This window comes from Aphelocoma coerulescens (genome assembly GCF_041296385.1).
Source record: "Aphelocoma coerulescens isolate FSJ_1873_10779 chromosome Z unlocalized genomic scaffold, UR_Acoe_1.0 ChrZ, whole genome shotgun sequence".
Taxonomy (NCBI): domain Eukaryota; kingdom Metazoa; phylum Chordata; class Aves; order Passeriformes; family Corvidae; genus Aphelocoma; species Aphelocoma coerulescens.
The window spans coordinates 47,697,152-47,720,201 of NW_027184085.1; the positions used below are offsets into that span (position 1 = coordinate 47,697,152).

General features: G+C 43.6%; 1 protein-coding gene and 1 long non-coding RNA gene across 3 annotated transcripts in view; both read left to right on the forward strand.

Moving 5' to 3' along the window:
- Nucleotides 1-55: 55 nt before the first annotated feature.
- On the forward strand, nucleotides 56-13,529 carry LOC138102929 (uncharacterized). Of its 2 annotated transcripts, XR_011147620.1 has the most exons (4): nucleotides 56-199; nucleotides 2,410-2,605; nucleotides 4,449-4,594; nucleotides 13,205-13,529. It is a non-coding gene; the product is annotated as an uncharacterized lncRNA (long non-coding RNA). The 2 variants fall into 2 exon arrangements; XR_011147619.1 differs by lacking the exon at nucleotides 13,205-13,529 and having other exon boundaries at nucleotides 4,449-5,984.
- Nucleotides 13,530-17,942: 4,413 nt separating this feature from the next.
- Nucleotides 17,943-23,050, forward strand: part of DGKQ (diacylglycerol kinase theta) — a 90,373-nt gene continuing 85,265 nt past the window's right edge. Inside the window, exon 1 of the mRNA XM_069000958.1 lies at nucleotides 17,943-18,165. Within this exon, the coding sequence (XP_068857059.1) occupies nucleotides 17,943-18,165 (223 nt within the window). The remainder of the gene's footprint in view (nucleotides 18,166-23,050) is intronic.

Sequence of the window (23,050 nt, forward strand, 5' to 3'; positions counted from 1 at the left end):
ATGGCCGCCAGCCGCCCGAGAGGGAGGCGGGAAGGGGGGAGGGAGGACAAGCAAGTGGACAGCCAGCCAGCCAGCCGGGCGGCGGGGGCGCGGGGCGGGCGGGCTTCCCCTTCCTGCCCGCAGCCCTGGCCCCGCAGAGAGCCGCTGCTTTCCTGGGCCGGCCCCTTTCCCTGGGTGGGGGAAGAGGAGAGGGAGCACTGTAAGTGTGGAGGGGTGGGTAGGAGGGTGGTACCGAGGTCAAGGCCAGATCTGCTGTGGGCAGAGCCATCGGAGAGCGGGGCGCTGTGACATGGGCAGCGGGGTGTGGGCTGTGGTGTGCCTTGTGCCGGCCGTAAGTGCGCCACGTGCTCCCAGCCCGAGCGCTTGCTCAGGCTTCGGAGGAGTCCAGAGCTGCTGTCAGTGAAGCCGGGGCCCGGAAGCAAACAGGTGTTGCTCGGGACACCACCTGACACACAGGACTGCATCCTCATCCTCGTGGCAGTGCAATGAGTGGGAACTCCTGTCGTTTCTCTTGGCAGGGGGAGAGCTCACTGGCCTGGTTGTGGGCAGAAACAAGCTGTTACAAGCTGGTCAAGATCAATATAATGACGTCAATATTAAAGAACAATATCAGAGTACAGGACATCCTAGAGGACATAATTTACATCACCCCAATAGCTGAGTGCTGTGGAGAGTTTATCAGTGCCCAGCAGGTTCCCAGTAGAACAGTATATGGTTTGGGCATGAATTATGTTGAGGAATACATTCAGTGCTGGTAGTCAGGGTGCAGCTTCCGTGGGAGCTCTCGCAGGTTGAGCTCTGGATAGCAGGAGCCAGAAGTAAGACCAACAGAAGTTGACCCAACAAAGAGTACAGGGTCCTGTGGCCCAGCCAGGTGAGCAGTTACTGAGAGACACAGCAGGAACCAATGGTTCAGCTGGAAGACCCCCTACTTTCACACACTTAGGCTGTGAGGGTATAAAAGGCCAGGGTTTGCTTTGCTCGGGGTCCCTCCTCGGAGACACCAGTCTGAGCTGTTACTTTGTCACTGCACCATGATTAAACAATTGTAAGAATCCAAGAGTCTGAGAAACCTGGGGTCTAGCCTGTAAGGAAACCTGGTCTGACTGGGTGAGAGTGAGGTAAGTAGGGAGTCAAACCGGGCACCCATCAGCTCAGGGGAGCCACCCATTGTAAAACGACCTCTGTTCCAGCTCACGTGGTCTGAGTGTGCCTGCCAGAGTGGTTCTGGGATGGTCAGACAGGAAACTTTCCTTAACAATTAAGTAAACTAAAAAGTATCTAATTCCAGGAAAATAATTGTGTACAGAGTAAAGGGGAGTTGCATGGAAGGAGTGTAATATTCTGCAAGTCTTGGAAAGGTCTTGTCTGGCTAGGACACACTAACCACTGAGAGGTGGAGTAAAACAAGACCAGTAATGTTTTGTTTTTACCTAAAGAAAGCTCAGGCTAAGAGCATACTGAGTTACTTGCTGGCTTTGCTGCAGACAAGCAAGTCTCAGGTGAATGAAAATAGAAGTTCTTAGTTCTACTTGTAAAGAAGGATGAAACATAGAAAATGCCCATGATGTCTCACCTGGTTGTTTGTGGGTTGGATACCTGCACACTGACATGTGCTGACAGATCCTCCTGCCTACATACATTGTTCAGCTGGAACTGTCAGACCAGGAGAAATCAGTGCAAAAGACCCCAAAATCTAGCAAACAAGATACACTGAGTAGAATTTTTTTTAACTAAATACAGAAATCCTGACTTTGGCACACCTGCTAACTGGAACAGTTAAGACTTCTAGGGCCCCTCTGTAGTAAAACCTGCTATTCTCTGACCTGATACCTGTAAATAGCCTGTAATCTACAACATACAGTACTTTTGAGTTATTGCTCAAAATCACTTCCATGTTGGCCTGTTTTCTGTTAAGCATAAATACCACATGGAGTAATTCACTTGCACTAAGTTCTTCTTTTAGAACTGTATTAGTTTTTAGAACATATTATTTGCTTTAACAAATGGTTAACATGGAACTGGACATTAATTCATAATATCTTTTTCAAACCTTTGGCCAGAGAGGTTCCTAAGACTGAGTTTGGCAGAACACAGTTATGGCTGTAGTTTGGCTTTTGGCTCTTGAAGGTGGAAGCCCATGTTTCTACATGACACCACAAAACAGTAGATGACTCTGATGGTAGGAAAAAACAGAGAATTTCTAAAACCTCTTAGTGCTTTCCTTACAGCTTTAGATGTTTCATTATTTGATAGAAGGTGGTTTTTTTTAATATGTTTAATTAATAGTAATAACAGCATTTCAAGTATGTTCCTCTTTGTGAGATTAGTCCTGTAATGACTCTCTGGGTCATTTCCTTTAAAAATAAAATCTAAAACTTTAAATTTTGTTGTTGTTGTTTCTAACAGACAGACTTCCAAGGCCCATGTGTATCAGCAAGTTTAAGTTTTGAATCATGAATAAAATCCTTCATACCTAGATACCAAAGCAATTGCTGCAAAATCTGATTGACCTAAAATCTCTTGGACAAAAAGCAAAGACTAGTGAAAAGAGCAGGTCAGCAACAGAAATGGGAAAACCATACATCAGCTCTGACTTTTCCCGGTAAGTATCTGCAAGGTTTGTATTTTCTGTTCTGTGGGGAGGGAAGGCCCCTGAAGTTGATGGGTAGAAGGGAAGATTTTATATCCCAGAAAGAGAGGCAGAACTGCTTCAGTCTCTACTGGTTCTGTGTAAGGACACAGAGGCCATAATGGGATTGGAAGACAGGCTGTTCATTCAAGGGTTTATGGCAATGCTGTCTGAACGTTATTGCTGGTGTTTTCAGCATTTGAGTATTTGAGGCTGTCATTCTTCTCAGTGGGGCTGAGTTTACAATAATGTGTCTTATTTAGCAGATGACTAAACGTGTGTGGGTTTGCCTTTCTCGCAAGTCTGTCAGGAGGTGAGAACTATATTAGATCCATTGTTTGTAAGGAAGATGTTAACTGAAATGGGTTCTTGGGTTTAGGATCTGATTGCAAGGATGTCCAACAGTTTTCTTGGACAATCACGCATTGTGCTAAATCAGGATTAAAAAAATATATTTTCTGTTCTTGCAGTGAAGATGGATGCAAATAGGAGTAACAATGCCTTTCATATTGCAGTCATGTGCATCCTAGTGTTTTTAGGGTTTTTCATGAAATTATTTCACAGCAGATGAGGAACTATGTGTCAGTCCTTTGTCCTTTCTGTCTTACTGAAATCCATTTACAAGAAGCCTGATCTAACATCAGATTCCTTCTGGAGTGTTCTTTGAGGTTTTTCACCAATGTCCTAGAAGTCCAGGGAGCATATCATATCTGTTCAATTCCTATCTGACTTCACTATTGTGTCTCTAAACATATTTCACTCTTTCTGATCCTATTAAGAAGTTACAAATACTTTGAATTCCCAAGAGACAGCTTTCAGCTTATTACAGCAAATAAAGCCATAACATACAGCAGTAGACTTCAGTGTTGTAGCAATCTTCCATGAAGGCTCAGCTGATCACTGAGATTGCTGCAATCAGTCTCAAACTGGGCTAGGATAGGGCTGACGGGGAGGCAATAAACTCGAGCTGGCAACCTACAGGACCCAAAGCTTTGGAGCTGTCATCAAAAAGAAGTGTCTGCATGTGTCCTGCTTTTCCTGGCTCTCTGCAGTATAATGAAAAGGTCTGATGAGGTTTACTCTGGTGTGCTGTGTCCCCATGAGCAGCACTTAAGGGTACATCATTTAACATACTATGCTCTACAGAGCATATGAATTTATATATTCATATGAGTTCAACACTCAGTAAAAGTGTTTCACTCCAGGAAGCCATCTGTGAATGAGTTGAAGAACTGGTGAGATGGTAGCCTGCAGGTTATGGCCTACAGCTTGTCCTGAGTACAGGAAAATATGTTTGGTGGCTCATGATGGAGTTCATGCTGAATTTTCATTGTCAGTCATGACTGCTTTAAGCTGTTCAAATTGCTAATGTGCAACAGGAGTACAAGTCTAAAAATAGAGAATTTGACAGCTCTCAGAAATACCAGAGTGGATTCTGATTATTGAACTTAGTGAGGGCCTGCTGCATCTCCCTCTTTAAAGTAGATGATTGTGCATCCTCTAAAGGAAATTCTGTGGTAAGCAGATTTTAATAAATATATTATAATTTGCTTCTGGTCTTAGCACTGGTTTACTCAATTGTCTTTCTTTAAATGAGTCTTCACAGAATTGCAGCAACGTTTATTGAACTTCGGGTTCAGTAGCAAAACAAAGATTTACGTTCTGCCATCTACTGGTTAAACGGGGTTTAGCAGAAGCTCGTTGTCACTCCTACCAGTCCTGTTCTTAGTCCCAAGTAGAAACTCACACAAGTGTACTGCCAAGGAATAATACCTTTTTCTTGCAGAATAAAGGCATTTGTTCGACTCTTCCACAGGAACTGAAGAAAAGGGGCTTGCGGCTCGGACTATGTACCCAGAATTACAGAATAAATTGTCTGAGACAAGTAAAACTCTTCACTGTCAGCACTGCACCTTCAGCACCAGATCATGTAATGCTTTTGGAGAATTCCTTCCAAAGCAGGTAATCTATGATCAGCTTATAGTTGCTGTATGGAGCATGAGAAAGAAAAACTCTTTGCACAATAGAAGTAGAAAGATTGTTCATGTCCTTTTCAAGAGTAATGATATAACTCGCAATAAATGCAGAAATCTTTGTTGACCATCAGTGTATTTCCCTTCATATCTGGAATGGTGTAGAGGACTTTAACCCAGACTAGATTCCTGTGAATGCTCACCTGAAAACAGCTCATATTCAAAATGTCCTTTAAGCTTTTGGTGTATAGGCAATGTAAAACACCTTTGCACACAGTAAGATTAGATTTGTGCTGTTCATAGTTTGTGTTGCAGTTGAACTAAAACTCCCTTACTGAGCTCAGGACTCTGACAGAACATGTTACTCATCTGATACAGCAGGATGAAGTGGGGAGCAAACTAATGCAGAACGTTGGTAGAAGAAACAAACTCTGGAGCCCAGGCAATTTACTATCTATCATGTGGCTAGTCTAAGATACTGGTTTTCACTTTGCCACTGTACCTGACCAAAGAATTTGCACACACAGTCACTAACCCTTACTTAACAAGCATCTGTTGCCTACTACACACTTGTTGCATGCATTTGGTGACTGGTATAACATAACAGCCTTGAGAATTCACTACAGCACTACCCTTCCATTCCCTGTACTGACTAGTAATTACTTGCAGCTGCTCTGACATATAGAACTTGGTAAAAAACAACTGGCACGTTATAGAAAGCAATGAAAAACATGCTTTTTGAAGAGGTCCATATTTTATACTGCCTATACTTACACATTTTGCTCAAGGAGCATTAAAGATGCACAGAAAAGCAGTAAGAATTCCTTTGCTGCACTCCAATGGTAGACTGTTTGTGATGTCTGTAACATTTTACTTATCGCTATGCCTGAACATGAGTGACTAACTGCTCCTAACTATTTTTCAGTGAAAAATTGGATACTGCTTATTCTTCCCAAGATGTTTGTACTAGCACTTTGCTTTTGGATTCCTCAATTTTCCTGCAGCAAATTAACATGCTGAATAAAACTAGCAAGTGCAATTTAAGAGTATTCCACTTAGTTTCTTACAAGGCTTGCTGAACAGAGCAGATCATATCATCAGATCACATATGATATGGCACAGTCAGGATGGATGTTTCCCTGACATGTTTTCCTGCCTTGAGGGAAAGAGGGCAGAGAGCAAATGCATCATGAAGAATATACCCCGACCGCTAGTGAAAGTGAGAGCATAGAGCTAAATTACATCTCACAAAAGTTGTCTTTTTTGCCCGTTTCCAAGTAGTTAAATTCTTTGCACACAAACACGGAACATGGGGATAACATAGTGAGGAAGACAGAGGTGGGGGGGCTTTTTTACCCCATTTCTGAGTACAACATTGAGATGCCATGAGAATGGGAAATCCTCTACTCCTGCTCTGTGTGCAAATAGTACCTCCATTGTTAGTCTCTCTTCAGTGAACAGACTGCCTCATTTACCAGAGACCTTAATGAAAAGCTGTGATTGTGCCAAGAGAAAGTTACCCAGTGGGATCTCCTACAAAATCTTAAGTTGAATGTTACCAAGCTCTCGGTGCTTCATTTCCATCAGTGAAATCTCATTCACCACTTTTTTCCTAATGCACTTCAGCACTCCAGTGCTTAGATTTCCGTGATGTCAGTGATCTGTGGTGGGAATCTGCACAATTCATGGCTTTTCTGTCCTGTAACCAGCCTGCAGGTGGGTCCCTGCTGTTGGGATCAACTCTCAGCTTCTCTCCAGGCTCATCCCAGCTTTGGCGCTGGAGGTGCTGGTGCCTGTTCCCATATTGTAATGCACAGGTGCAGGATCACAGTTAACTTGGTGGTAGGCCCATTTTTAAGTTGGACGCTCATTTCCTTTGGCCTGTGGGGATTTTAACAACGTCAGCTTCTTTAATAATAAGGGTCACTGTCACATTTCCTTTCCTGCCTGACCCTCTGAAATATCACACTGTTGCCCAAGGTATTGGCTGCCGTGCACCCCTTGAAAATTTCTATCCATGACTGCCTGCTGGTCCTGCCCAGTTATGTCACAGAGCGCACAAGCAGGTTTTTAATTGTTTTACTTGCAGCATGGATTGGAAAACTCACATTCTGTCTGAAATCTTGAACTGAGTTACACATCGTAAAGTTTTGCCTGTGTAACAAGGTGATAAAGCAAGCCAACAGCCCTGCTGGGAGAATGTGGGGAGCTGCTTTAATACTGAACTTGGATCTAACTTTAGGGTTGCCCCTGCTCTGAGCTCCAGAGTCCTCTCCTATTCCACATTATTCAATGAAATGAACACCTACAAAACCAGTGCTTGCAGCAGCATTCACAGGAATTATCTTTCCATTAATCAACCACGGACTGCCCTCAACAGAATATATTTTAGTTGCAAACTTCATTATAGAGCAGAAAAAGGAAATGTAGTGGTAACCAGACAAAGCAAATGGGGACTTGGCACATAACAGAGTAGTTTTTATTGTTCACAGATAGAGAGACACTTCTGCTCCTCCTTCTGTTTTCCTTATTGTGGAACACAGCAGCTCCGAATCAATGCTTTCTTGGTCAGGGGGTGTTTACTTCTGTTCAGATGTACCAGAGAAGAGCAGTGATCCACTGGTGAGGGGCAGCTGGCCTTGAGCACAGCATTTCCATTACAGGGGACACCGAGGGTGCACAGAAGTACTGCTGAAGACTGTGCTGGAGCCAGCACAATAGCATGCCCCTTAGCACCAGCCCAAATGCTGCTCCAAGAGAACATGGGGGGCCCTGCAGGCGTAGGGTTATATGGAGTGTTAGGTGCCTCTTTCCAGGGTGATAACTGGCCTCGTCCAGGGGAGGTTGAGGTCTGGCTCAGGTGCAGGGCTCAGGTGCAGGGCTGCCTGGTGCAGAAGCTATGGGAGAAGGTAGCACACCACATAGCACCAGGAAGGATGAACAAGAGGGCAACAGGATCCCTCCAAGGAGATGCTTGTGCAGAGGCAAGTGCTGTATCCCTCTGCAGCAGTGGGAGATGCAGTGGGGTGCAGGACTCTGGCTGAGTGAACAGCACTTTGGTTCAGGCATCACTGAGAGTCAGCCCTGCTTGTGTATACCCAGAGAACTGTGCCAGGCCATTGCCTTCTCAGGAACCAAGGAGCCTAGATCACAACTTACCAGGACCTAACAGAACTGTCCTGAGCAGGACTAGACAAAACTAAAACTGCTGTGGTTGTATTCCTGTGCCAAGCAGGTTAACTACAAATCAACCACATTACACTATAGATATCTGTAGCCCCACCCTGAGACCACTGAGCTCTCCTGTACAGCAGTGGGTTGTAGTTGTTTAACTACATTACTATTTAATTACCATTCAATAATTGTTTAATTATAATTTTATAATTATTTAATCATCAATAAACCCCTTTAACTCCACTTACTTAAGATGACTTACTTAAGATGACTTACTTAAGAATTTATCTGCAACAGCTGCTTAAGAGGTGGGACAGCTAAAAGATTATGCTGGACTCCACATCAGGTTTGGACTCCCAAAGTGGGAAGGTTGAGACTCCCAGGGTGGAAATATTGGGAGCTTGTAACTCCTGGCAATGGGAAAATGGCTCCTTTTGGTCACGTAGGTATGAACTGAAGGCACTCAGGTGCCATACTCTGAAAATGGGTAAACAGAAACAAGATGGGTTGGGAAAGACATCTGAGCCCCTCACAAGGGCAGAGCAAGTCATGGTGGCTGGGGACTCTACTTCTACTGACCTTACTGTCAGAAGGTTTGCTGCTTGCCAGGGCCTTTGATCTGCGGTGCTTTTGTCAAGCCCTCAGACCATCACCTGTCATCTATGTGGGCACCAGTGACACAGCCAAAGGAGAATCTCACGCCTGAGCACATCACTCTGGAGTCTAGCACACGTGGTATTTCTTTACATTCTTGCTGGTGAAGGACTAGATGTATCCTGCAGGCCAACAGCTTCTATCGGGCATAGACATAAAAACCACTATATATTTATATATATGGACATATATAAAAAGTGGTGGTTTATATACTGGGGTTTTGATATATTATTAGTGTAGAATCAGAAGTTGAAATGTGGTTTTAACAACAAGACTTGGATATTTTATTTTCAGAGTGCACAACTCTTACTAAACCTTAACAGCAATCTGTTATTCCATATGTGGGTGTTTCTGCATATTTTGCAGTTCAGAATGCATTAAGGTACGCTATTCATAAGAATTGCTTACATGTTCCCGAGGTCTAGAGACAAAACATGACTAAAAAGTTAAACTAGCAATCCTTTACAATAAATAAATCAAACTCTAGCTGGTTTTTCAATTGGTTGGTTGGTGTTTTCCTCCCAGAGAAGTGATTCATTAACTCTGAGCAAATCCCTTACGTATTTTGTCAGGAAGTTATTTGTTCTAAAATTTAAGACCTGGAAATAAGCTATTAAATATTAAAATCAGTGTATTTGAAGCACAATAACTTGCCTGTCAAATCATCATATTTGTTAGCTGGCTGGGCCTAAAATTTCAGCTTCTTGACTTTGCTATGTCGTTACACAGTTTTCTTTGTTTTCAGCTCTGATATGGCTTATTATTTACTAAATCTCTTATTTACTAGCAGAACTAGAGGAACTCCTGAGATAGTAAGAAGTGTAAATGCTAAAATATAATATGAGTTCTACAGTTATGTCTGCCTGTGATAAATTTATCTACCTTTTTGTTAAGTACTTACTGCTGACTATAATGATTTTGGTGAAATAAAGATGTATTACTTGATGGGATCTCTGTACATTTTTTTTCCCCACAAGTGATGGATGAATTTAAACTGAAAGATTTTTGTCTTATTTAAGCCTCGCTGCCTATGTGAAAAGTGTGCAAATATTTGATATATAAACATTAATATGTAATTTTGTCTAGATTATGCAGTCTAATGTGTTCCTTATTATAACCTTTATCTGAAAAGGTACAGTCTATTAATCTGGCAAAATAAAGAACCAAAAAAAAATGTTGAAAGACATACTATATCTTACTGCATAACTTGGAACTGACCCAGAACTTTCTGTTGGCTTTCCACAGCACAGCTTTTGCTTCTCTTACTCAGGGGCAGTTGGTGCTTTAACTAACAGGTCAACTCTAGATTTATTTCTAGTGTGACCAAAGCACTTGTTTTAAGGACTTTTTTTTCAGGAAGTAACTGTAGAGCTATTATGAAGCAAAAAAACCCCAAAACTAATTATATGCTAGGTACTTACCTTTATTTTTTGTAGTGTGGGTATAAGACATTGTATTTATCTTTTGTTTCCTATTGCAAGACAAAGAGTGCGCAAACATGATTTAATACTTTTGTTGTCTCTTCAGCCGTGAGATTTTGAAGAAAAAAGGAAGGTATCTTACTTAAATGAACATCAGGATTTACTTTTGGTTCAGACATCACCAACTTGGAGAGGTGAAAAAGCTACAAATCTGAAACCTCTCTTGCTTAGGAAGGTGATACTTCATGAGGCACTTCCTTTCATGACCCAAAACAGCTTTATCCCTCACTTACTTACCAAATACTGATGTGCTGGTTTAAACCAAATGAAACCAGCCGTTGTAGCTCTTCTTCCCTGCTGGCTGTCAACAGGAGGGCACATTCAAAGCCACACCTGTGTTTTAAATTCTTTGTTCTTAGAAGCCACAATTTATTTTAAACTTTCCTTTTCAACCTCCACATGTGGTTTGTGTCATTCCTCTCTTCCAGTGTCTTGTGGTAATGAAGGGAATTCTGAAAATAGAAGTCAACAATATAGAAGATTGCAGCTAATTTACAAAGGCTTTTGCTCAGGGCTCTGTGCGATAGGTACCATTGGATTTCATACTTTCACACCTCACCAATATGTAAAGAACACATTTTATAGAAACAGAAATTTAGCAAGATTATGTAGCATCTGGGAAGCTAATTACTCCTGCTCCCATCATGTGAGTGGATGGATGAAATTGTTTGTAGCTCTCTGAGAAACCAGGAAACTGGAAGGTCAGGAGAGTCCACTGAAAAACAGCACAGCTCCATCTTCTTTTCTCCCACTACTTCCATATTTATACATTCTTATAAAATCCTCTCTGGATCCCACCTGGATCTGACATGATTATTTATTTTCAGATTTTTTGAAGCTTGGTTACAAATAAACTGCTTGTCATGGGTTAGCAAGCACAGTCCCGGAAGGGATATCCTTGCTAAGGGGTGCTTACAGCTTCCTCTGGGACCTGATAGAACCTATCAGCTGGCCAGTTTGAATATGGACAATTCTTTAAGCCACTTAAAGTTGTGACCACCTCTGTGATCCACACTTAAGAATAGAAACCCTGAGGCAGAGCTGCTCTGTCTCGTTTCCGGTGTTGGGACAGGTGGCTGCAGGGGCCAGCGGGCCCAGCCCAGGCCCTGCTTGGGCCAGGCCGGGCCGGGCCACGGCCATCATGGAGCCGATGGGCCCTGTTCCACCCACGGAACCGCCCCCCAACCCTGCTGTGGGCAGCCAGAGCGGCCCGGCTCCCCCTCTCCAGTGAGGCCAAGATTCAGCTGAAGCTGCCCTGCTGTCCAGCAGAGATCAGGTGACCAACAGCGATAAGAGAAATTCCAGCTGCAAGACCCAGGTGAGATTAACCCTTTTATTGCTGTGAAGAGCTGAAAACCTGAGGGAGAAGAAAGAAGAGATGCTTAAAGCTGAAATTCTGTTGTAAAGCTATGATATATCACAGTATTCATTGTAATTTCATGAAGGCATGGAGGGTGGAGCATTCAACTTGTACTTGTGAGCAAAAGCACCTGCGCTGAGATAGGCAGATGCCGAAGCAGCGGTAATTTAATAAGTTTGAACAGGGAGAGATGGACCAGATGGGGACTTTTGCTCCAAGTGGGAAAGGAGAAAACCTCATTTCCTAGAGATGGTCCCAGAGATAGTCCTAGAGATGAAGATGTGGAGGATCCTTTGCTCCCAGGGAAGGAGAAGGGCCTCTGTTCTTAGAGATGAAATGCTCCCAGAGATGGGTGAAGAGAACTTTTGTTTCTGAACGGCTCAACCTTAAAGTTGTACCCCAAAAACTTCAAGAGTGGACCCTCGAAAGCAGTTGTGGGAAGAGCTGCGAGTCATGGGAAGGGACTCACATGCGAGCAGAGAACCAACTCGGGCAGCTGTCTTGTCGTGATAATGTTTTCATAGCATGGAGAAGAGAGACTCCTCTTCCTAAATAGACTGAAGAAGGTTATTATGGAAGTGGTAAACAGACTGAACATCTCAAGGGTTGTCTTTTTACATTGTCAGTGGGAGAAGGGAGAAAGGGGGGAGAGGAGAGGAGAGGAGAGGAGAGGAGAGGAGAGGAGAGGAGAGGAGAGGAGAGGAGAGGAGAGGAGAGGAGAGGAGAGGAGAGGAGAGGAGAGGAGAGGAGAGGAGAGGAGAGGAGAGGAGAGGAGAGGAGAGGAGAGGAGAGGAGAGGAGAGGAGAGGAGAGGAGAGGAGAGGAGAGGAGAGGAGAGGAGAGGAGAGGAGAGGAGAGGAGAGGAGAGGAGAGGAGAGGAGAGGAGAGGAGAGGAGAGGAGAGGAGAGGAGAGGAGAGGAGAGGAGAGGAGAGGAGAGGAGAGGAGAGGAGAGGAGAGGAGAGGAGAGGAGAGGAGAGGAGAGGAGAGGAGAGGAGAGGAGAGGAGAGGAGAGGAGAGGAGAGGAGAGGAGAGGAGAGGAGAAGTGTTCTGAAGGTGTGGTATGATTTTTTTTTTTCTTCTTTTAGGTCTGTTAATAAAGTCCTTTATATTCTTTCAAATTTAGTGCCTGCTTTGCATTTCTCCTAATTCTTATCTCACAGAAGGTAAATAGTAATGGGTATTTTTAGACCAAACCACTACACTGCTTCATGAAAGAATTGACTAACTGAATTTCATCATACTGAGTGTCAAGAGAGCTCTGGTATAATTAACTGTACTCCTTAAAGGATAAACACATGGTGTGATATTGATAGCACATCAAACTGATTTAATCCTTTACATAAATTTGGGATAATGTACCAGAACTTGCATTTCTCAGTTGTATTGAAGGCTTTCTACCTGTCACAGTATGTCTTCTCCCTAGATATAAAAGAGTACAAGAAGGTTACAAAAGGTTTGGAAGATCCAAGGTGCAAAGCTTGTTCCATTTACTGAATACACCTCTACCAAGCCAAGAAACTTGTAAAAATGACAATTTTCCTGTACTGTCTGCCCTGAAGTTGCATAACTTGAGTTTAATGGGGTTATAGCATCCAAAGTGCTACAAAATGTTTATCTGGGTATAAAAAGAAGTAGATTTTCTTTTCAGAGGCCTTACATTTTTTTTCTTATTCTTGTCTTACTAATCTTGTGAAAATAAAGACTATGGATGCTCAAAGAATTTTACTTGTTTTCATCTGTGAGCCACTTCTTTATAAAAAAATAAATGAAAGTATACCTAAGAAGTGGTAGTTTTATCCTGTTTGTTTCATCTTTCAGTTACCAGCAACAATTTGAGCATGAGGAAAAAACCACTTCTAGTGAGTTAATACATTTATGAAGGGGACAGCTCCAGTAATAATTCTTTACCTCACTTTTCTTCTGCTTCTAGGGCAGCAGGTCTACTACACGTGTGAAATGGAAAGGATGGCTAGCCTTCAAAAGCTGCCGTATTCCATCTGCTGGCAGCAGATGTTTTGGAAGACTTGGCTGAAGACAACCATTGGATGGTTTAGATTGTTTTGACTGGTTATACAGTTTGCTCAGAGTGAAGAAGGAAAGTTAAAGCACAAAAAGTATAGCTCTTGCCTATGTGTTGCAGCTTATAAATATATACCTGGAGTGTCAGTTGTTAAAAACTAGCCAAAATCTCACACTTCATTTACACTTTAATGATAAAAACTACCATTCCACATTCTTCTATCAAAGAACTGGTAAGTGCCCTGGTAAGTGATTCAGTAGTGTATGTAATTATTTGTTAATTGAATGCATTTTCACCTTTTAATAAAAGATTAATTGATTACTTCCTCATGCTTTTGAGACAGCCACATTCTGATACCATTATAAAGCAGTTTCCCAGATCATAGGAAATACTCATTCACATGAGTTTCAGCTTCCCAAATCTTGGGCTTCTGACTTTTAAGAGGGGAAGGACTATTAGATCAATACAAAAGAAAGACATTTCAAAAGTACAGGCTGTGTTGAAAAGAAAGGCAGGACAGGCCAATGAAACTTCACTCAACCTGCTCCTCTGCCTTTAGGGTAAAGAGGTTTTTCCTCAGACCCAGCCTGAACACCTCGTTTCAAGTTCTGCCCTTTGCCTCTTGTCCTCACAGTCTTAAATTGTAACCCCTCTTCTCACGTGTCTCAAGGGGATGAACAGCTGGAGGGGGGCTGGGGGAGCAAAGTCTTTCCTGCTTTAAGTACAGATCAGGTTAATGATCACCCGAAGAACTTAAACATACTTAAAGTCTATGGAGCCCAACGAGATGCATCCCAGGATCCTGAGGGAACCAGCTGATGTAGTTGCCAAACCACTCTCCATGACATTTGAAAAGTTGTGGCTGTCAGGTGAAGTCCCAGGTGACTGGAAAAGGGAAAACATTGTACCCATCTTTAAAAAGGGTAGAAAGGAAGAGCCTGGGAACAACTGACCTGTCAGCCTCACCTCTGTGCCTGGGAAGATCATGGAACAGATCCTGCTGGAAGCTGTACTAAGGCACATGGAGGACAGGGACGTGATTTGGGACAGCCAGCATGGCTTTACCAAGGGCAAGTCCTGCCTGACCAACCTGCAGGCCAGGCCTTCTGTGATGGAGTGACTCCACTAGTGGACAAGGGAAGGGCAGCAGATGTCATTTATGAGGACTTTGACATGGTCCCACACAACATCCTTCTCTCTAAATTGGAGAGAGATGGATTTGCTGGGTGAGCTGTTACACGGGTAAGAAATCAGTGGCATCCAGAAGGTAGTGGTCAACAACTCTGAGTCACAATCAGTGGGACACCAGTGACCAGCAGTGTCCCTCAGGGGCCTGTACTGGGACCAGTGTTACCTTGATTAATGACATAGGTAAAGAGGTCGAGTGCACCCTTATTGAGTTCGCCGATGACACCAAACTGAGCAGTGCTGTTGACACTCCTGAAGGACAGGATGCCAACCAGAAGCACCTGGACAAGCTCGAGAAGTGGGCCCATAGGAATCTCATGAGGTTTAACAAGACCAAGTGCAAGGTGCTGCACCTGGGTCAGGACAACCCCCAATATCAGCACATCTGGGGATGAACAGATGGAGAGCAGCCCTGTGAGAAGGCCTTGGGGGTGCTGGGGTGTTGGGGTCCCTCCCCTGCCATGGAGCCCTGAAGGGAGGCACGGGGTTTCCCTGCCCCTGGTCAGCCTCGTTCCCCATTGGCTGTTTTGTGTTCCCCTGCGCGGGCAGGGAAGGTTGGGTCCCGTGATTGGGGGTTCCTGAGCAGAGCCCCGGCCATGCGGCTGGAGAAATAAACATCTCTGAAACATCTATCAAGAATCCATCCACATATATTTCTTTTCCACGGGACTCCTGGTTTGATATATGTGTGTTACAGTAATCCCCGCTGTAACACTGGGGGATGAGAGGCTGGACATGACCCAGCCATGGGCACTTACAGCCCAGAGAGCCAAACGTGCCCTGGGCTGCATCCAAAGCAGCATGGGCAGCAGGGGAGGGAGGGGATTCTGCCCCTCTGCTCTGCTCTGCTCTGGTGAGACCCCACCTGGAACACTGCATCCAGCTCTGGGGTCCCAGCACAGGAAGGACAGGGACCTGTTGGAGTGAGTCCAGAGGAGGCCGCCAGTATGATTAGGGGGAGGGAGAACCTCTCCTACAAGGAAAGGCAGAGAGAATTGGGATTTTCCAGCCTGGAGAACAGAAGGCACCTAACTGTAGCCTTCAAGAACCTGAGGGAACCCTACAAGACAGCTGGAGAGGGACTTCTTAAAGACCCTCTCCAGGCACTTCAAGAATAAATAAAGGCACATATTGACATAACAAGGAGGGAATGAAAGAGAGTGGGTTTAGATTGGATATTAGGAAAAAATTCTTTTCTGTGAGGGTGATGAGGCACTGGAAAAACTCACCCAGATATGCTGGGGATGCCCCAGCCCTGGAAGTGTTCCTGGTCGGGCTGGATGAGACTTTGTGCAAACTGGTCTAATGGAATGTGTCTCTGCACGTGGCAGAAGAGTTAGATGATCTTTAAGTTCCTTCCAACCCAAACCAACCCTTTGATTCTATGACATGATTCATTTCTCCTGTCTGTTCAGATCCCTATGGATGGCAGTGTAAGGACGGTTCCCTCAGCTTGGTGTCATGTGCAAGCTTGACATCACTTGACAATACTGCTCTCTGTCACCTTCTCAGGTTCTAGATAGACATCCTCAATGCCCAGGTCCCAAGAAAGACCCCTGTAACATTCCTCCAGGCGGAATTCAAGTATGACCCATTAACCCCTACCTGCTGAGCTCAACCATACAACTAGTTTTTTACCCATCTACTTGTCCACCCATGCTCAACCATAATGTTCCACTTTGGATACAAAAATATTATGGGAGACAAAGTCATAAACTTTGTTGAAGTCAAGGTTACACTGGTGTCCCCTCCTGCACGTATCTACACATTTGTCATGGTAAGCCAACAAGTTGGCCAGGCACCACTGACCATTGTCAAATCCAATATTGGCTGTTCCTCACCGTCTTCTCCTCCATGCGCCCAGAAATATGTTCCAAGAGGACTTGTCCTATGATTTTTGCAAAGACCAAAGCAAGGCTGAGTTTGAGGAAGTTGGGACCTATCGCTATGTGCTTTGGCTGATTCATTGTCTTCAGCAGGCACACACCTTGAAACAAAGGGGTTTCACGTTTCTTCCCTCTTCCCTATCCTCCCTGTATATCTGGGACTTCATACAGCTCTGTGGTATCCTAGATATATTTTCTAAATCATGTTTGTAAAAGCAATTAGAAGTATTTCAAAGCTTATGCGTGTAACTACTCACTCTTTCTCCCACCATAAAAAATCATATTATGCTTTCTTTGGTCTCTTAATTATTTCTACTGTTTCTCCTTGAGAAGGCCAAATCCTTCTGATCATAACTACATTGATATTCACAACATGGAAAGGAGATGTAATGTAAGAGTAGTAGAAACTAGAATATGCTAAGAAATTTTAGAACTTTGCTGTTGGTCTACAGGACAAGATGATTTATTACACAAGAGATTTATTACACCAGGTTATTACACCCTTCACCAAAATACAGATAAATCAGAGCCAGGAACAAAAATTTTAACTACTCTTTTCTTGTCTCTCATGGCTTAATGAAGGTAACTGGATGTTGTTTTGAACAGCTCAGTGGAGATTCTCAATACAAAGCTGAGATTAAGGACCCGGTCAGACAAGTTGAGATGTGGACAGCATACATCTATATACACAAAATCCTAAATCATAGCCTCCTTTCTTGTCCCAGCCTACTCCATCCATAATACTTTACCCAATGTGACAAGTCAAAGAAACAGAGGCATGCCAGAGGCTAGCAACATGGAAACATCCAGGGGTGCAAACATTTTCCAAACTAGCAACAAGAAGGTTAAGTGAACAGAGGAAAAGAACAACCTGTGTTACAGAAGAGGGAGGCTGCTTGGCAGAATCCTTTTTCTGATGAAGTCAGAGATGTTGAGTGTAGAAAGCAAAACCTACAGCAAATCATCTTCTTCTGCCAATGCATCATCACATCTTCCTGAGGTGGAGTTTTGTGTGCTCTAAAATGGTATGATGATGGGATAGCAAAACCTTCTCAATTAATGTCACGGCAAGAAACTAGAGGTCTTGCCTCTGAGTCCAGAGAATGGCAATGAAGCTGATGAAAGGGCTGGAGCACAAGTCTTACAAGGAGACGCCGAGGGAGCTGTGGTTGTTTAGCGTTGTTTAGCCTGGAGAAAAGGGGGCTCAAGGGTGACATTATCACTCTCTACAACTCCCTGAGAGGAGGTTGTAGCCAGGTGGGCGTCGGTCTCTTCTCCGAGGCAGCTAGAGACAGGAGAGAGGACATGATCTCAAGCTGCGCCAGGGGAGGGTTAGGATGGACACCAGGAGGAGTTTCTCCACAGAACGCGCGGTGAGACCCTGGGCCGCCGGCGGTGCTGAAGGACAGGCCGGGCGCGGCGCTGGGGGCGCGGCCAGCAGGGGGCAGCGCGCGCCGCCCGCCGGGCGCTGCCGCGGCGCCGCCCCCGCCCGCCCCCGCCACCGCCCCGGGGCGGAAGCGCGGGCGAGCGAGCGGCGGCCGGCGCGGAGCGCGCGGAGAGGGCGCCCGGCGGGAATGGCGGACGGGGCGCGCTCGCTGCGCGGCGGCAGCGGCAGCGGCGGCGGCGGCGGCGGCGGCAGCCCGGCCTCCAGCCCGGTGCTGGGCGGGCGGGGCCGCGCCGCGGCGGGGGGCGGCAGCCCACCGGGCCACGCGTTCCGTAGGGTGACCCTGACCAAGCCCACCTTCTGCCACTACTGCACCGACTTCATCTGGGGGCTGGCCGGCTACCAGTGCGAGGGTAAGGGGCTGCCGGGGCGGCGGCGGCGGGCGTGCGGGACCTGCCGGGGACGCGTCCGGGGCGAGGCGGGGGCGGGGGGGAGGAAAAATTGCCTAAACCCACTACTGATAAAAACTCTGTTCATAATTAGTATGAACAAACTATAGGACTAAAATCTAATGCTAAAATATAATGCAGAACCACAATACTAAAATACAATACTGAAATACAGTAATAAAAATAGTGCATTCTATCCCAGAAAGAAGTATCTAAGGGTGGTAATAAAAATTCTAATAATAGTACCAAAAATTCTAATAATAATAGTCATAAAGTGCAACAAAAATGCTAATAATAATAGTCATAAACTGCAAAAATCAAGTCTGAAAACAACAGCAGTACTGAAAATTTTGCTGTTATTAAAAACTGTAGGAATAAATTCTATTCATGATAATAATAATAGTTTCTAACAAAAATAACAAAAAATCAGAGGTGTGTCGCTCCTCACTCCTGTGTGGTGACATGGATGTGTGCTGTGATCCAGCAGTGCTCCAGCGCATGCTGAGGTAAACACACTGTGAACCACCAAGCACCTCAGCAGCTCACAGTGAATCCATCCCAGGGGCACCCTTACCTGCTGAAATGCCTGGTGGCATGGAGAATCTGAGACCTGTGTGGAGTTTGAACCTTTTAAACCTTGACTCATGCCAGGAAGGGGAGAAGGAATCGCTGGGTTTCCTTGCCGGCCTATGCAGCAGCTGAGGTTCTTGGAAGGGACAAGATTATGACCGATTCTGATGCAGCAAAATCCAGTGGTGTCATAGGAAAAAGAGTGGATCTCTGTGTCCCTCTTTAAAGGAAAACAAACACATCACCACCAACAACAAAAAACCCAAACAAAACAGCACAAAACATGATGTCTTCATGAGCATATGCAGTCCAGCTGGTTTGGGTTGCAGCTCCAAGGCCAAGTCTGAAGAGTCAGGTTGTACAAAACCCTCATTGTTTTGGTGGGTGTCAAACAAGGCTGTAGGTGTAGAACAAGTACCCTGCCGTTCTTGAAATAGCTCCTGCCTTTTGTCATTGCCATGGGTAAAGAGGGTGCAGGATTAAGTTAGGTGGAAGTCATGCTCCTGTGTGGTGCAAAGCAAGTCTTGCGAGGAGGCATTATATTTGCTTAAAAGTTTTCTGAGAGAAGTGTTGTTCTGTCTGTGTAGCATAAAGTCACTGCTTATCTTAATAAGCAAAAAAGCCGGAAGCTCAAAGGATGATTTCTTTCATTGTCAAAATGAAATGCACAGAGCCAGTCTTCTATGGTCTCTTCTATCGCTGACTTAAAAAATGGCAAATTTTTGGCGTCATAAAACTGGGTGTTCAAGGTGCCAGTTTGTCAGTTAAAGATCTGAACAGTTTTGGTAATGCTAACAGGTAGAAAAACGTGAAAGGAGCAGAATGCCCAGAATGTCTCACTGTTTTTTTTCCACTCACATATTACATACTTGCAGGTAGTGTATTGCTGCAAGTTGCATTTAGGATTTTTTCCTAGTTTTTCACTGAGAATTTTTGTTCTGGAACTGTTTCCCTTGGCTTTTCCAGCAGAATTCTGGATAAGCATCCTTAGCACCACTGTTTAATGACCATGTGCTGATGAGGCACTTCCAAGCCACACGGTTAAAATATCTCTTTTAAACCTACATCTGAAAACTCCACCCCAAACAAGTCACCTCTGTGAGGGGTAATATGAGAGAAATACTCTTAGTTTTCATTAGCTCTAACATTCTCTGCTCAGTGTGTAGGGAAACCCTGTAATGGCACCTGCACATCAGTGTCTCCAGTGGGTGAACTGATTTTTTTTTTGTTTGCTTGTTTGTTTTTGTTTGTTTTTTGTCCTTTTGTCTGTTTTCAACCAGCTATGCTTAGAGTCATGTTTGTCTTTCCAACAACTTACTGCTAAACAACAAATCTCAAAACCACCTGATGGGTCACTTGCTCACAGTGTCTGCTTCTGACAAGTTCCAAGTTATTTAATAAATGCTAATATGATTTCTTAAATGGTATTTTAAGTAAATTCCATTTAATAATTGCGTCGTTGTCACATTTACCGTAACTAATGGAGTTTGATCATTGCACTTTAGAAAGTGGTAGAAGTAGTGCCAGGCTATTAAAACAAAAAAGTAACCCACCTAGCTATTAGTGAAGGAAACATTTGCTGTAGACTTGAAAAACATGATAGATAATTGCTACCTCCTTTTTCTTCTCTGCAGAGAGTCTAGGTTTGCAGGTGTAATTGCAGCTATCTTCGAACTATTTTTGATAAAACACCTACAGGCTTCAACATGAAGGCATCGAGGGGCCTTTCTCTAAGTGGATTTGCAGTGGTTGCTGTTCCAGATCTGTGGGTTCAGATGTTCAGTCTCCCAATGCTGTTTGTGTTGACGTTCCCTGAAGCTGGTTCTTACCAAAACAGAAAGCTTCCATACTTTGAAGGAAACCAAGCATGCTGATGATGTGACTCCACCAGTTATTGAAAGGAAAGAAAAAAAATAAAAGAAACAAACTGAAAAAGCCCACCTCTTATCTGTCATTAGTTTGAGTAGTTGTGCGGCCTAAATGACCTGGGTTTGTGTTTTAATAGTGATTGCCCTTTAGACCCTTGGAGAATGGCATTTTCTATGTGTGAATGATCAAGTTTGTAGAGTTTTTCTATAAATTTATCAGATACTCAGGACACTGGCATGTGCCCATGTGGCTTACATAGCTGTGTAGCAAAAGTACAAGAAAATAAAACAAATTCTCAAAACATTCCTGATAGTGCAGGGCAAGACGGACCTTAGCTTTTCTTCTGTGAATTCCTAAAAATACACAGAAGGGATGCTCTGATGCTCTCCGTGGAAGGTACAAAGTATCCTGCATCTAATCTGTTTAAAAGTAAGATACTGTTTCCCACTCCAGTGGAGAATTGCAGTTCTCTTGCGTAGTTGGCAAGGTATTTTTACAAGTGAAACTTTACAGGGAAGGCAGTAGTCTTCCTGTGTGGATTAGGTGTCCAGCTGGATATGAAGATGTCACTGTATTAAGTTCTGTGTGCATATTTATTGTAATATCAGTCAACCAGGCTTGCATCTGTGGTTTATTCACATGTCCTCCCCACCCCAACAAATCTGTTTTCTGCAAACCTTTCATAAATAGCTATTTTTCTTATCACTTTACTGATTGTGGCTGTGACTTCCCTTGATAAGTGTGTGTGTATGTGTGACAGAATAAGTGATGCTTGAGTTGTAGCATGAAAAGCTGCTCTCTTATATTGCTCTTGCTTTCCTAAGCATGGTCATTTCAGGTTTGAGTGGGTTTAAATTTCCTCAGGCTTGGCAAAGAAGAGGCAGTGTAAGTGACTGAGGTTTTGTGCACATGTGTATGGATCTTAAAAACGAAAAATACTAGATACCTGAAGTCTGTATAAGAAGTAAAGAGAGCTCTTACTGGTAGTTCACAGAAGGACCAATTTCATACGCTAAAACATAGCAGATATTTTATACTGGAGTTGGGATTAGTTTTAGCCACCAATAAATAAATTTCTTTTCACAGTGCTTTTATTTTACATAAAACACTTCAAGGGAAAAAAAAGTGGGAAGAATTGTGAATCTGTACATTTTGGGGGCTACAAATATTTCCAGTTTGATAAAACTTTCTAACCTAAAGTCAGTTTGGTTTATTTTAGCCAAAGATAAAATGCAGGGGATTTAAGTTATAAGCAAGTTTGATGGCAACTTTAACCATTTTAGGTTTTTTATATCTATATATTTCATTAGAATATTTATGGGAAACTGCAGTCAAGGACTTCTTGATATGTTTTGTGTCTGTTTCTACTAGGGAAATGCCCTTTGGGCAGGTAGGGCACCTGTCTTGATATGAAGGCCCTAAGTCGAGTACTGTTTTGGGCAACAGCATCCTTGTTTTCTGTTTTTGTTTTGGGAGTGGGGGAAGAGTTGGGAGGGGGGACAATTTTTTTTTTTTTAGGCTTCTAAGCAGAACCTCCAAACTTATTCCAAGATATATAAAGCTTTGTTTCTCTTAATCTGATTTAGATGTTAGCTGACAACACCACAGCTTTTCCAGAATAAAATGTAAACAGTGGATCTGAGCTGTATTTATGTCGTAAATCTCAGATTTGGCAAGAGAGACAGAAAGCTGCTGTGATTTATACAGGCATGTCCCAGATAAGGACAAGCCATGTTGTTCCTTGTTGATTTAGGACGGCTTGGAGATGTTCAGACAGCATTTGCAGCAGTCTTCAGATGCATATTTTGGACACACTTTGAATGCAGTCTATTACATTTAAAGGCTGTTCTAAGAAAATAGAGTCAGATAGGGAAGGTGTGTTAAAGCTGGGAGTTTGTTGAGATATGGAAGTAGTAGCAGGGAATAAGGGGGCAAGGGGCAATCTCCTTGAACTTTCATCCTTTCTAGTTCTGTTTTTGAGACAGACATCTGAAACATCCTTGACCCTACAGGTTTCATTCAGATCTGTTTTGAAGGAAGTGGGTGATGTATGAGATTCCCCCAAAAGTCTTAATGCTTGCAGTTGAAAAGGAAAAACATATTCTTCCTTCTTGTGATGAGCTTCTCTTGCTTTTGGTGCATTTTGAACTAAAAATAAAAGCTGTGAGAAGGTAAAACCACAGTACAATTTTGCTTCTATCCTCCAATCAGTTTGAATTTTCAAGACTTTGCTGGCTTTATTCTTCAGTGGTTTTCTTGTGGGTGGTGGGGCCTTTCCGTGCAATAACAAGATGTTTGGTGCTGAGATGTTTAAGTGAATTTTGCTACATTTAGAGCTTAGACGGAGCAAACAAAGACTGTCAGAAAAGAAAAAATAAAGCCAAACAAACACACACACCAAAAAAATTCC